The following is a 15,493-nucleotide window of genomic DNA, read 5'->3' as shown; positions in this document are numbered from 1 at the left end:
TAGTGTCTGAAGCTAGTTTTGAACTCATGAAAATGAGTCTTCCTGATTCCAAGCCAGTGCTCCATCCACTTTGCCACTTAGCTGCCTTAGTATAGCTGTTAAAAAATCTCTTAATACAAAAACTGATAATTTATCTTTTTGAAGATTGAGGCAATTGACATAAACATAACTTATGTGTATATTTTTGTCTTAGTCAAAAATTCATTATTCTTTTTTCTCTTATATACTTTAAAAAGTACTCCTTGTAAAAATGTGTGCTTACTTTGCCTAAAGTGTAGGACAAATATATCAAAGGTTTGTGTGTGCTCTTCTAATGGAAAAGAATGTAAAGGTAATTCCCTTGATGGCAAGTTACCTTCCATTTACTGCATTAAAAGAAAGTGATGTATTTATGACTCCTCCATTCTTTAGTGTACTGATAGTATGAAAGCTTTGAGTGTTATTTATCACCTGTAGATCATGTTCAGAAAGGGGGGAAAAGTGTTTTCTTGTGATGTTGTTGGTATACCAACCTTTATTTTCTAAAGAATTTAAAATTAAATTTCTGTCTCCTACATTTTATGGGGGAAAAGAATCACTAGTCAAACATTTCCTTTTACAGTTAAGGAAATTAAAGTTCAAGGTGAGATTTGTCTAAAATTCCATCTTCTACAAATCAGGACAGTTGTCAAAGATTACTGAGGGTATAGTCTGCTTTCAAACCCAGACACATGTCTGAGTGGGCCCTATCCTTATACTGATCAACAGAGAAGCCTTAAGTTGCTTTGGTTTTTTTTCCAACATGGGAAGATTTGCCCCTCCTTTGGTATCCATAGTGGTCCTCTGTTCCCAGAGGCTGTACTGATGAATTAGTGTTGCACTCTCAATCACCGTTTAGCCCTACTGCAGCTCCTTAGGCCAGGAAGTCATTATGGCCCCTTCCTCTGATTGGTCATATATTCCCGAGAACCTTCACTATCCTTTGTCTACCATGGCAGAAGAGCCTCCTCACCCTGGAATCTTTACTTCAATACCTGCCCCAGCTTCACCCCGGAATAAAAAATCCACAATTCTGGCTCCCTGCTCTACTTGTTTCAGCTCCTTTCATTTTAACAAGGAAAATGCCCAGGCTGACTCATGACTTCATTTTTCCTCCAGCTCCATTCGTGACTCTCTGAGCTTTTCTCCCACCATCCTGGCTAATTTTCCTGTTTCTTTCTTACGTGTCTGTCTTTCTCCATTAGTATGTAAGCTCCATGAAGGACAGGGAATTCACTGGTCTATATTTCTTATTCACCAGCACTTATCACCTATGCCTGGGATATAGTAAACAATAAATACTTACTGATTGGCTTGACTACACCTCAGAAATCCCAACTGAAGTGAGTCACCACACTACTCAGCAGGAAAGATTACAGGCATGAGACCCACTCCCAGACCTGTGTTCTTTCTGAAAAAATCAAGAAAGTAGGTATATTTAGACAAGCCTGTAAAATCTATATTTCCTTTGAGAGAGGTTGAAATTAGCCATACCTAGATATAGCTATAAATTTAAGAATATATGAAAAGAATTCAATAAACTATTGTTGACGGGACCTTTGCGACAAGATAACTACCTGAATAGTAGAGAGGTGGTCCATACTCTACCAAAGCAAAACACTGAAGTACAACCAGACAAAGGTAATGATTAAGAAATCTAATAGGGACATACAGTGACTACTTTCACCCAAGAACCATATCAAAACTCAATTGGAAACTTATGGGCAATAGAAAGGGGAGCCTTAAGCAAAGCAAATACCAGAGTGATCATAGAAGGGAAACATGTAGTTTTCAAGGCTCTGTGGACTCAGGCAAAAAAAAAAAATGGAGGGGCTTCTCTGAGAAATCCAGGGTTATTTGTTATGTCCTCAGGATAATAAGAAGCTCTAGAGCAGACAACTTGGCAGACCCATTGGAGTGTCAGCAGGCAGTGACCATATTTACAACTCAACAAATGCGGCCAGCTCGAGACACAGATCTCAGACCAAGGTCAGCCCAGCCAGAGGCCTGAGGTCTCTAATTTTCTGTCTGGAAAACAGAGAGGGCCCTGAAGAGTCAGTACTCTGAAACTTAAAGATCCAAGGAGGCTTAATCCAGGAGGAGGAGGGTCAGCAACACAACCCATGAGATCTAGGGTGAGATGAAAGGAGATTGGCCATTTCACTCAAAAGTGAAGTAGAAAGTAGATCTTGGCTCTAAAAGAGCCCTAATTCAGGAACTTAAGCTGGAGAGATGAGGTAAATCAAAGAGAAAAAAAACTGACCAGTATAAAAAATATTGCAACTATAGAGATAACTGAAAAACAAGTGTAAACTAAATGAAAAAAACAAAAAAAACAAAAAACATGCCGTTTCCCGATAATGCCAACATAGAAATCTAGAAAAAAAGATGAACCAGAAATTTTACAAAAGAGAAAAAGGCAGAAGAATAAGAAGCTCAAACCTTATCTAAGAAAGGGACACTGAAAACTGGAATCAGCTAAAAAGCAAGACACCCACAAGACAGCAATAATGAGGGGAAGAATGAAATGTAAAATATATGATAGCAAAAGCAAGTGACCAGAAAATTAGTCTAAGAGATTATTTTAAAATAGTTGCCCTCTGATAGCTATGATTTAAAAAATTGGGCATACTCTCCCTTTTTTAAACAAAATCTTCGTTGTGAACTTAAGAAATAAAACAAATTTCTCTTTAAAAAATAATAATAGTTTAGTATTTTTCCAATAATAAGTAAAGATAGTTTTCAACATTCATTTTTGTAAAATTTTGAGCTCCAAATTTTTCTCCCTCACTTCCTTCCCTTCCCCTCTCCAAAGCCAGCAACAGTCTGATATGGGTTATACTTTACAATCACGTTAAACATATTTCCACATTAGTCATATTGTGAGAGAAGAATAAGAACAAAGAGGAAAAAACACAAGAAAAAGAAACCAACAAGTGAAAATAGTATGCTTCAATCAGTATTGAAGGGGATATGAACCAAGATGGCCAGAGGAAAGGCAGTGACTTACCTGAGTTCTCTCCAAGACCCCTCCAAATACCCTTCAAATCATGCCATAAGATAATTCCTAGAGTAGCAGAACACCCAAAAATACAGGGTGAAATAATTTTCCAGCCAAAGACAACTTAGAAGGTCAGCAGAAAAGATCTGTTGTACCAGGGGGAGAGTAGAGTGTAGCCCAGTGCAGGTTGTGCCAGCATAGACCCAGCCCCAGCAAACCAGGAGCAGGCCTCAGGAGACCCAGAATCCACTGTGGCATCAACTGCTTCTGGAATTCAGAATCCAGGTCACAGTCCCCTGGCAGTCCCTGGTGAGGGATGAGCACAAGCATAGAAGAGCTTGCTACCACAGTGGAGCAGGATTTTGTCATAGATGCAAGGCAGAAAAGCCAGCCTGTAGTTGCTTGCAGACCGAGTACAGGCCAGAGAGTGGGTGAACATACTTCTCTCATACCTGCCTTTGAAGAACTAAGGACTTACAAATTCCTAGAAGTATATTACAGAACAGCTGCTCAAACCCCCTTGAAGCTTGAGGTAGTGTGCCCCTCCACCCTGGAAGCAGTGTCCCACTTAAACAAGAGATAAAAGTCGAGAAATAGGCTAGGAAAATGAGCAGACAGAAAAAAATGCTGACCCTAGAAAGTTTCTAGGATGACAAGGAAGATCAAAAATCCCCTCAGACGAATGATAACAAACTCAAAGCTCCTATATCCAAAGCTTCCAAGACAATTTTTGAATTGGTCTAGGCCACAGAAGTGCTAAGAAATGACTTTGAAAATAAAGAAAGAGAGGTAGAGGAAAAAAGGAAAGAGAAATGAAAGTGATGCAAGAAAATCATGAAAAAAAAAGTCAACAGCTTTTTAAAGGAGACACACAGATACAAAACGATACTGAAGAAAATACACACCTTAAAACCGACTGGGAAAAATGGCAAAAGAGGTACAAAAAAAATGAGGAAAAGAATGCCTTGCAAAGCCGAATTGGCCAAATGGAAAAGGAGGTATAAAAGCTCTTTGAAGAAATAATTCCTTCAAAATTAGGAGCAAATGGAAGCTAATGACTTATGAGAAATCAAGAAGCAATAAAGCAAAAACCAAAGAATGCAAAAACTAGAAGGCAATGTAATATATCTCAATGGAAAAACAGCTGACATGGAAAATAGATTGTGGTGACAATTTTTTAATGGGGAGTGTTAGCTAAGCGGGCTCGCCACAATATTGGGGCAAAGGAAGGAGACGGGCAGCCTCCTTCAAAACAGAACAGGATTTATTTTAACAAGATGAATTAAACAACACACACACACACACACACACACACACATACATACACACACACACAAACAGGATCAGTAGGATCAAGGGAAAGGAAATAATATGGGGAAAGGGAAATTATATAACCTGAAAAATACCACCACCCAGGAATCAGCTGAGAATACACAACAGAGCTCCTGTCGCCTTCCAGCTTCCAGTTAGAATGACGGATTCTCCTCCCCATTCCCAGAAGCCCCACACAGCCCCCAGCCAATTGACTGGCCACTATGACAGTTACATCACTGCCCTCACTAGGCTTTCAATCATTATAATTTTGCCAGGCCTAAGTAGGCATCAGCGAGTGGTGATGAAGTGAGGTGCCAGTGCCATGGCAACGGCTACAACCAGTGGGTGGAGCACCATGCAGTTTGCAGAGCCCCAGGCCACTGTGCGCCAAGACATAAAAACCTCAAATAACAATTAATTCTTTACAAGATCCAAGAGAGAAAATTTGAAATTTATAGGACTATCTAAAATCCATAATCAAAGAAAGAGACTAGACATCATCTTCCAAGAAATTGTCAGGGAAAATTGCCCTGATATTCTAGAACCAGAAGGTAAAACATAAATTTAAAGAATTAACTAATCACCTCTTAAAAGAGGTCCTAAAATGAAAACTCCCAGGAATATAATAACTGTATTCCAGAGGTCCCAGGTCAAGGAGAAAATATTGCAAGCAGCCAGAAAGAAACAATTCAAATATTGTGGAACCACAGTCAGGATAATGAAAGATCTAGCCGCTTCTAACTTAAAGTATTCAAGGGCTTGGAATATGATATCCTGGAGGGCAAAAGAATCACCTACCCAGCAAACTGTGTATAATCCTTCAGGGGAAAAATGTGAATTCAATGAAAGAGAGGACTTTCAGGCATTCTTGTTGAAAAGACCTTAGCTGAATAGAAAATTTGACTTTCAAATACAATACCATAGAGAAACATAAAAAGGTAAACAGGAAAAAGAAGTCATAAGGGATATTAAAATGTTAAACTGTTTACATTCCTACATGGGAAGATGGTACCTCTAACTCATAATACCTTTCTCATTATTAGGGCAGCTAGATGGAGTATATTTAGACAGAGGGCACAGCTGTGAGTAGAATATGAAGGGATGATATCTTTAAAAAAAATAAATTAAGGGTGAAAGCAATGCACTGGGACAAGAGAAAGGGGGAGGTGGATTGGGATAAAGTCTCACATGAAAGAAAAAAGTAAGAGCTTATGCAGTGGAAGAAATGATGGGGGAGGTACTGGGGAATTGGTGAACCTTACTCTCATCAGAAATGGCTCAAAAAAGGAATAACATACACACTCAATTGGGCATAGAAATATATTTTACCCTGTAGGAAAGTAGGAGGGGAAGGGGAAAACGGGGTGATAGAAAGAGGTCAGATTGAGGGAGAGGGAAATCAGCAGCAAAAACAGTTTTGTGGAAGGAGTAGGTTGAAAGAAGATAGAAAATAGAGCAAATGTCATGGGTAGGGAATAGGATGGAGGGAAATATTGTTACCATAGTAACTGTGAAAAAAACTTTTTAAAGCAAGTTTGTCTGAAAGGTTCATTTCTCAAACAAATAGACAATTGAGTCAAATTTGTTAAAATCAGAGCATTCCTCAATGATAGATGATCAAAAGATATGAAGTTTTCAGATGAATAATCAAAGCTACCTATAGCTATGTGAAAGCTTGCTCTATTGATTGCAGAGATGCAGATCAAAACAATTCTGGGGACTACCTCATACCTATTGGATTGGATAATAGGATAGAAGAGGAAAATGACAAATATTGCAGGGAATATGGGGGAAATGAGACATTAATACACTCTTGGAAAGTTGTAAACTGATTCAAGCATTCTGTAGAGCAATTTGGAACTATGGCCACAGGACTATAAAACCATGCCATACTCTTTGATTAAGTAATACCACTACTAGGTCAGTATCAAAAGAGATTTTTAAAAAAGTTGAATTCAAAATTGAGGAGATGCCCATCAATTGGGGAATGGCTGAACAAATTGTGGAATGATTATGATGGAACACTATTGTGCTATAAGAAATGATGAGCATGATGCTATCAGAAAAACCTGGAAGGACTTATATGAGCTGATGCAATGTGAAATTTACTGTATACAAAATATCAGCAATATTGTTAAATGATCAGCTATGAATGATTTGACTATTTTCAGCAATACAATGATGCAGGACAACTATAAAGGACTTACGAAAAATGCAATCCTTCTCCAGAGGAAGAACTGATGGTTTCTGAATACAGATTGAAGCATAATATATTTTTAGTTCTTTTTTTCTTAAGTTTTTTGTGTTTTCTTTCACAACCTAACATGGAAATGTTTTGCATGACTACACATGTATAATTTATACTGAATTGCTTGAGTTATTAAGGTGGCGTTGGAGAGGGAGGGAGGAAGAGAATTTGGAACAAAGAGTTTTAAAAATCGATATTAAAAATTGTTTTACATATAATTTGGGGAAAATAAAATTCTAAATTACAAAAAAAAAATCAGTTTTCAAACTCCATAGTTCTTTTCCTGAATGTGGAGAGCATTTTCTATGGTGAGTCTTTTGGCATTGTCTGTGTACTGATGCTGAGTGAAATGAGCAGAACACGAGAATATTGTAGACAGTATCAACAACATTGTGTGATGATCACTGTGATAGACTTAGTTCTTCTCAGCAACATAAGGAAACAGACAATGCCAAAAGACTCACCATGGAAAATGCTTTCCCATCCATCTACTTGCCTCATCATTTCTTACAGCATAATAGAGTATTCCATTACATTCATGTACCACACTTGTTTAGCCATTCCCCAATTGATGGGCATCCCCTCAATTTCCCAACTCTTTGCCACCACAAAAAGAGCAGCTGTAAATATTTTTGTACATGTGGGTTGTTCCCCCTTTTTTATAATATTTTTGGGATTAGATCCAGTAATCATATTGCTGGGCCAAAGGGTATGTACAGTTTTATAGCCTTTGGGGCATGATTCCAAATTGCTCTGCAGAATAATTGGATTAGTTCACAACTCCCACAACTATTCATTAATGCATAGAACAAATTTCTGAACATGAAACAAAATATAGATTAGAAAAAGATGACTGTACACATGAAACTGCAAATATATTTAATATTTAACTTGCTATTCTTTAAAAATATATAATAAAGTGAATTTGTAACTTTCAATTTTTCTTCCCTCCCCCTCCCCTAGAGATGGCTACAATTAGACATAAATATGTATGTATGTGTACATATAATATATATAATATGTATGTATATATGTGTGTACATCTCTATCTCTATATATGCAAGTCATTCTATACATACTTCTCTTTATTGGTTGATTTTCTAGATGCATCTTCATATGTCCTTTGTAGCTAAATGAATATTTCTAATAGTCAAAATGACTTAGTCACAGGAAATTAAGTGAAAACTTCCCAGACCATTAGAATAAGAGAGTGAAGTAAAGATAGAATAAATTCACCAATCCCTGCCTAAAAGAATCTCCAAAAAGAAAGTATTTTTTTGATTGGTAATTTTTTTTATTCTGAATAAGAATTTTATTTTCCAAAATATATGTAAAACAAAATTTTAACTTCAATTTTTTAAAAAAACTTTATGTTCCAACTTCTCTTCCCCTTCTCCATTCCCACTCTTCACCAAAAAGTTTTAAGAATTACATAGCCCAAATCCAGAATTCATGCATTGAAAAAAAATGCTTTCAGGATCCACAAAGAGGCAGCTAGGTATCAAGGAAATAGCCAAAATCATATAAGAGGTGAAACTTCATATATATACACACACATACATATGTGTGTGTATATATATGTGTGTGTGTGTGTGTGTGTAAGTATATGTAGATATATGTATACATACATATACATATATATATATAAAGGATAGGAGATAATTTAATATAATATCACAAAAGCAAAATAGATAGGCTTCTTTTTTATCATAAAAATATTTTATTATTTTTAGTTACATATAGAGATAGTTTTCAACATTTGTTTTTATAAGATTCTAGTTCCAAATTTTTCTCCCTCCTTCCCTTCCCTCCCCCCTCCCCAAGATAGGAAGTAATCTGATATAGGCTATATATGTACAATCACATTAAACATATTTTTGCATTAGTCATATCATTAAGAAGAATCAGACCAAAAGGGAAAAAACCTCAAAGAACAAACAAAAAAACAAAACAAAAAAAGTAAGAAACAGTGTGGTTCAATCTGCTTCCAGATTCCCACAGTTCTTTTTTTCTGGATGTGGAGAATATTTTCCATCATGAGTCCTTTGGAATTATCTTGGATCGTTGTATTGCTGAGAATAGTTATTATTATTATTATTCTACATTATTCTATATTCTATAGATGTCTAACTGCAAAATTCAGTCTCACATTAAAGGCCTGATTGTTAAGACCTGGCAAGAAGAGCAATGGCTTGTCTTTTAGAACAATCCCTTAACTCTCCAAAATGCCTCATGACAACATTTATGAGCTATGACAAAACTACCACTTAGAAGAAAGGCGAGAAAATCCAGAATCTAATTGTGAAATACTCAAAATCTATGGACAGAAGAGAGCACATGCTAGTTGAGCTGAGTGGCCATGAGGTTAAAGTCTTCAAGAATTACCTTGCCTTTTTCCATAGTTCCCAGTCTTCCTCTGATTCATTATTTCTAATGAAACATCCTCAAGACTTTATACCTGAATATCCCACATTTTTTTCTCTCTACCACTCTCCAGCGATCTAATCTACTCCCATGTCTTCATTATTGCCTTCCTGAAGAGATTTCTACATCTGTGCTCCATCTATATCTAATCTTCTGCATACTGTACTATTTATTCCAGTTTCCTATTAAGCATCTGAACCTAGTTTGCTCCATTAGCCCCTTCACCACACAGCATGTTTGAAATTAAACTAATTATTCCCCCAAATTCTACTCCAACTGCTAATTTCTTTGTGCCTATCATGACACCCATCTGCTTATAGTCAAACATACAATCATCTTTGGGTTCCACTTTACATTTCTCCTCCATCCTCTACATTCAATCAGCCACAAAATCCTGTCAATTCTACTCCAAACAACATTCTTGGATATGAGGTAGTACAGTAAACAGAGAGTACTAAATCTGAAATCAAAGAGAGCTAGGTTTGAATCTGGTTCCTGACACTGGGAAGCTGTGTGGCCACCAATCAATGAATGCATCAGCTAGAATTTCTTAGGTTTTTACCACATGTCAACACTGTGCTTGGTACCATTGCTACAACTACAGAGAATGAAGTAATTTCTACTTACAAAGATTTAACATTCTAGGCCTGGTACATAGCTTATACTTAACAAGTGGTTTTTGCCTGGCATTCTCATGTAGGAAATTCTTTCTATCTATCTATCTATCTATCTATCTATCTATCTATCTATCTATCTATCTTTCTTTCTTTCTTTCTTTCTTTTTTTCCATCTCTATCTATCTCTATCTCTATCTACCTGGAGATATACTATATGGAAATATATGTATATATGTACATATATACACATAAATACATATTCACATACATATTTGTGTATGAAAAGCCTAAATATAAAATCAATAAATACAAATGTTCGGAGTAATTAAATACAAAGTAGTTTGGGAGGGAAGGAGCTAGCAATAAAGGAATCATACAGAAGACATTGATTGATTGAGTTGTGTCTTAAAGATATAGAAGGGTGGCAGCCAGGTGGAACAGTGGATAGAGAACTGGCCCTGGATTCAGGAGGACCTGAGTTCAAATCTGACCTCAGACAAATGACACTTACTAGCTATGTGACCCTGGGCAAATCACTTAACCCTCATTGCCCTGCAAACAAAAAAAAAGATATAGAGGGATTCTGAGGCAGAGGTAAGAAAGGAGAACATTGTAGGTCTTTGAGGAATATGTGAGGAACGGAGAGCAGGCCAATGTGGTTAGATTGTATAATGTGGAAGGAAGAGTAATTTCAAAGTGTGGGAGGTTGGGGGGGGCAGAGATATTATCCACTGAGGCTGAAAAACTATGTAGGAATCATGTTTCTTTTAAAAGCTAAAAAAGAGGAGTGATATTTTATTTTAGAGGCCATAGGAAGCCACTTGAATCTATTGAGTAGGGGAATCAGGTGGTGAGATATGCACTTAAGGAAAATCACTTCTGCAATAATGTGTAGGTTGGACTATAGTGGTAAAAGGCTTGAGGAAGGGAGATCAATTAGAAAGCTTTTGTAATAATTTTGGGAAAATATGCTGAGTGCCTGAACAGAAGTAGTACTTGTTTAAAATGTAGAGTTGTCCAGTAATAGAAAATGTTGTAAATGATGAAATGCAAGATTTGGCAACTGATTAAATCTAAGAGTTAGTTGGGAACAATCCCAAGGTTAATAACTAGGGAAACTGGAAGGATAGTGGTCCTTTGGTTAAAAACAGTGAAGTCTGAAAGAAGGGAGGGTATGGGGGCAAAGATAATGAAACAGTTAAATTTTGGATCTGTTCATTTTACTATGTCTCTGGGACATCCAGTATGAAATGTCCAAATGACCATGGGCAAATCACATTGTTTCTCTTCACCACAGCACCTCATCCATAAAACGGATATAATAAAACATAGAGTACCTTATAATATACTTGAATTAGCTCCTCCCTGCCCTACTTTGCTTGTTATTACCCCTGGTGCCTTGCACAGCATCTTGTGAAAACTAAATGTTCATTACATCTTTGCTGAATTATCTTTAACGTCTGTGATTTCACTGGTAGTGAACTTAACTGCAAAGGGATAACAACCCAACCAAATGATCTCATACTGCAAAAGGTTTTTTGTTTTCCTTTAAGCCACAGGATCATAAATTTATAATTATAACCAACTTTGGATTCAATATAATTTATCCCTTCCATTTTTAACATGAGGCAACTGAGTCAGACTCTGAGTCAATAAACATTTATTAATTGTCTACTAAGTGCTAAATATATACATGCATGCATACATGTACATATATGTATGTATTTATTTATACACATACACACAAAATAAATACATGCTAACCTTATGGGGGGGGGGAGAGGAGGCAATAGCTCATGGGCAGATAGGAGGTACACTGGATAGAGCACATTGCTGAAATCAGAAAGAGTCATCTTCCTGAGTTTAAATCTGGCCTCAGACACTCACTAGCTGTATGACCCTGAGCACAGGCTCAGTTTTCTTCATTTGCAAAATGAGCTAGAGAAAGAAATGGCAAACCACTCCAGTATCTTTGCCAAGAAACACTAACTTGGGCCACAAAGAGTTGGAGCAAAAGGGAATAACTGCTGAGAGTATCAATAAAAGCTTCATGTAAAAGGTATCACTTGAACAGACTTTTGAATAAAATAAAGGATTCATACAGTGTTTATCTGTTGGTTTTGGGGTTGCTCACAATGTTGATTCTTTAAAGACTCTGAGGTTCCATTCCATGTAGCCTTAAACATCACAGGGAGAATTTTTTTCTCAATTCGTTTCCATTTCTATGCTTTGTCACAATAACTAAATATTTTTCTTTTTATTGTTTTTGTATTTATATTAATGTAATTTTAGGTATATTAGTTTCATGATTCAGCTTCCTGCTCAGCACATCAGTCTTTATATGTCTTCCCATTCTGCTTTGTATTCTTACTGATTTTTTGTTTCTTTTGGAACAATAATTTTCATTATATTCATGTACTTCAATTTATTAAGCTATTCACTAAGCTGAGTACTTATTTTATTTCCAGTTCTTTGTTACCAAGAGAAAAGGGCTGATAAGAATATCTGTATTTATGTGAGAATTTTGTTTTCTTTTAAGAAAAAAATTATGGATATATTTTCATTTTTACAATATTTATATTTCACAACAAACTTTTCCTCCATTCAGAAAACCATTCCTTCTGACAAAATAAGAAATATATTTAGTAAAAATTAACCAATACATTAAAATTATCTGAAAGTAGTAGTAGTTTTCTACACCCATGCTTTCCCCTCTCTGTAAAAAAGTTGGGAAAATGCCTTCTTCCATCTACTTTTGGGGACCAAACCTGGTCATTATAATTTTTCAGCATTTTTAAAATTTTAATATTTTAAAAATCTTTTAAAAATGTTTTGCAGTTTAAAGACTATGATGTCCTCAAGCATGCTGTATTCCTGGTCCTGCTAATAACATTTTACGTCATTTTATATACTTTCTCCATGCTTCTCTGTATTCATGACCTTAATTTATTATAGTATGATAATATTGCATTACATCATGTACTACAAGTTTGTCAGCTATTCTTTGCAATTCTTTTTTTGTTTTGTTTTGTTTTGTTTTTTTTAGTAAGGCAATTGGGGTTAAGTGACTTGTCCTGGGTCACACCGCTAGTAAGTGTTAAGTGTCTGAGGCTGGATTTGAACTCAGGTACTCCTGAATCCAGGGTCAGCGCTCCATCCACTGCGCCATCTAGCTGCCCCTGCAATTCTTTACTAATACAAAAAGTGTAGCTCAATATTTTGATATGTGAGACCTTCATTTTTTTTTCACTGACACAGCTGGTGTCTAGCAGTTGGATTTCCTGGTTCCAAGGTATGGATACTGAAGATACTTTTTGAGCATAATTCTAAATTATTTTACAGAATGGTCAAGCCATTTCACAACTGCACCAATAATACATTAATATACTCAATTCACTATTATCTTCCCTACTCTATTTCTACTTCAATTAATCTTTGCCCATTTATTGTGTGAATTATGTGGTGAAATTTGTGAGTTGTCTTAATGTCCATTTCCCTTAGTGTTAATTATTTAGAGGACTATTTCACATGGTTGTTCAAAATTTGCAAATATTCATTGGAAAATAGTTTGCTCCATTCTATTTTAACGGATAACAAAATGAAACTTCACATAGCAAACTAAGTATAGGTACATCTTGAGTTTTGTAGGAGAGTAAAAAACCCATTTTCTCCTTTGCTTCTATTAGTTGGTCTCCTACTGACATTTACTGGACTTTTTATCCACATTGAATGATCTACAAGTGTATGTATAAACCAAGACATGATCTACAAGTAAATCCTGGGTTCGATTCTTGAATCATGATGAATGTTTTGGAGCCCACATACCTGTAATTTCTCCCCAATTCTTTGCTATCCAGAATTACTTAATAGCAAATGCAAATAGAAATTTCACTGCAGCCACCAAAAGAACATTTCTTCATACACATTCAAAGATATAGACAATGAAATTGAGCTCAAAACTTGGGATGGGCTATGGGGCAAAATAAAAAAGAGAGGTATTACTTAGAGAAAACTCATCTCTTATTTTTTCAGGAAATTATTTTTTCCTTTAGGGTAGATTTTTATCACCGTTTAAATTTTTGTTTAGCTCATTCTAAGTCCGTTGGAACAAGAATTCTGATTTTCATCACTTACTTGATACTTGTACAGTAACATTTTTTTTTTTTCCCACAGTGGAAAACTATCTTGGTCTTCTAACACAAATGAGTTTTTTGTTGGTTGGTTGGTTGGTTGGTTGGTTTTTCTTCTGTTGCTGTTGTTGTTGTTGGTGGTGTGGTGTTTTACCTGCAATATGTCTGGAGGCAGCTAGGTAGCATAGTGAGAGAGTAATAGGCCCTAGAGGCAGGAAGACCTAGCCTCAAACACACTAACTAGCTGTGTGCCCCTGGCAAGTCCCTTAATCCTGTTTGCTTCAGTTTCTTCACCTATAAAATGAGCTGGAAAATGCAAAACCACTCCATTATCTTTGCCAAAAAAAAAACCCAAAGGGGTTATGGAGAGTCAGACATGACTGAAATAACCAAATGACAACTGAGAACAGAAGACGGGCAAAATACTTTTTCCAAAATCCAGGAGAGCAAATACCAGCAGAATTTCCAAACTTATAGAAATGAATCTTCTTTACTAATAATAGAACATGTTTATTGAATAAAGAAAAATGAGATTTTTTTTTTCACTGAGAAAGGGATCATGATAGCTTTTAATACAGGCTTCCATAGTTCGAAATTGTTAATCATGAATGGTCTGATTTTTTTTGCAGGTGCTGGTGAATCTGGAAAAAGCACAATTGTTAAGCAGATGAAGTAAGTATCTGCCCTTTCGTACAGCAGCCTATACACATCTTTGATTGTTGGTAAAGACAAAGGCTAGAGAAAAAAAAATTACTAAACTAGTTCTTTTGTTTGTTTTTTTTGTTTCATTTTGTTTTGGCCTGTAGCAGTAATTTTTTCTAGATCCTTTATCAAACATGCTAATCACCTGTGGATGAATAATAATTCTTTAAACAAAATAAGTCAATAACAGTAAATATCTATACAATGTTGGCTGGGTACAGGGGCAGGGTGAGGTGATATGCACATTTGTATAAGATATTTTAATAATTATTATTATTTTATAGCACTAGCAGGGTTACAAAGAATATGACATTTGCTATCTCATTTCATCCCCACTATAACTCTGTGGAGTTGGTAATGTTATTATGCCCTTTTTACACATAATGAAGCCAAGACTGAGAGATATTAATTGACTTGCCCTTGATCACAGCTAGTCAATGTCTGAGTAAGAATTCAAAATCAGTTCTCCCTAAATCTACGTCCAGTATTGTATTTCCTGAACCAACCACCTGCCCTCTGATCAATCCTTATCTCAAGTTTAATTTCCAGCAGAAGAATGTCACCAAATCATAGTAATATATGATATTAAGATAATAGCTTTAGTGCCATAAAAAGAACTTTAAGGTCAGCTAATGCAATATATTCATTTTTTAGAGAAGGAATCTGAGGCCAGGTGAGGTTAAGCAATAGATTCAAGTCCAGATCCCAGGGTGTCAAATTCAAAGCTCTTTTCAGGTCCTCATAGTACAGCCTCTCCTACATTATAAATGCAGTGGAGAGTTACAAAACAAAGTAGAGAGTATTTTATTGCAGAGTTTAGAGATTTAGGGTGTGGCATGTTGTATATTCTTTCAGACTGGCTGTACTGGTTAGTTTTGCTTAATTTATTTTCTTTGTTACTGGGAAGAGGAGTAGAGTAGTATATAGTAATAGTAGTAGTGGTGGTGATAACAATAATAATATAGCTATCATTTATAAAGCATTTTACCAATATTATATCATTTGATGCTTATCACCCTGGGATGATAGATGTAACTAT

General features: G+C 35.9%; 1 protein-coding gene across 2 annotated transcripts in view; it reads left to right on the top strand.

Moving 5' to 3' along the window:
* GNAT3 (G protein subunit alpha transducin 3) overlaps window positions 1-15,493 on the top strand; it is an 82,063-nt gene that overhangs the window by 19,619 nt on the left and 46,951 nt on the right. For both annotated transcript variants that reach the window (XM_043967951.1, XM_043967950.1), the window contains exon 2: window positions 14,382-14,424. In XM_043967951.1, the coding sequence (XP_043823886.1) occupies window positions 14,382-14,424 (43 nt within the window). The remainder of the gene's footprint in view (window positions 1-14,381; window positions 14,425-15,493) is intronic.

The sequence above is a fragment of the Dromiciops gliroides genome, chromosome 5 (genome assembly GCF_019393635.1).
Source record: "Dromiciops gliroides isolate mDroGli1 chromosome 5, mDroGli1.pri, whole genome shotgun sequence".
Taxonomy (NCBI): Eukaryota; Metazoa; Chordata; class Mammalia; order Microbiotheria; family Microbiotheriidae; genus Dromiciops; species Dromiciops gliroides.
The sequence above is the reverse complement of the archived record's forward strand: the minus strand, read 5'-3'. Positions and strand labels throughout refer to the sequence as shown.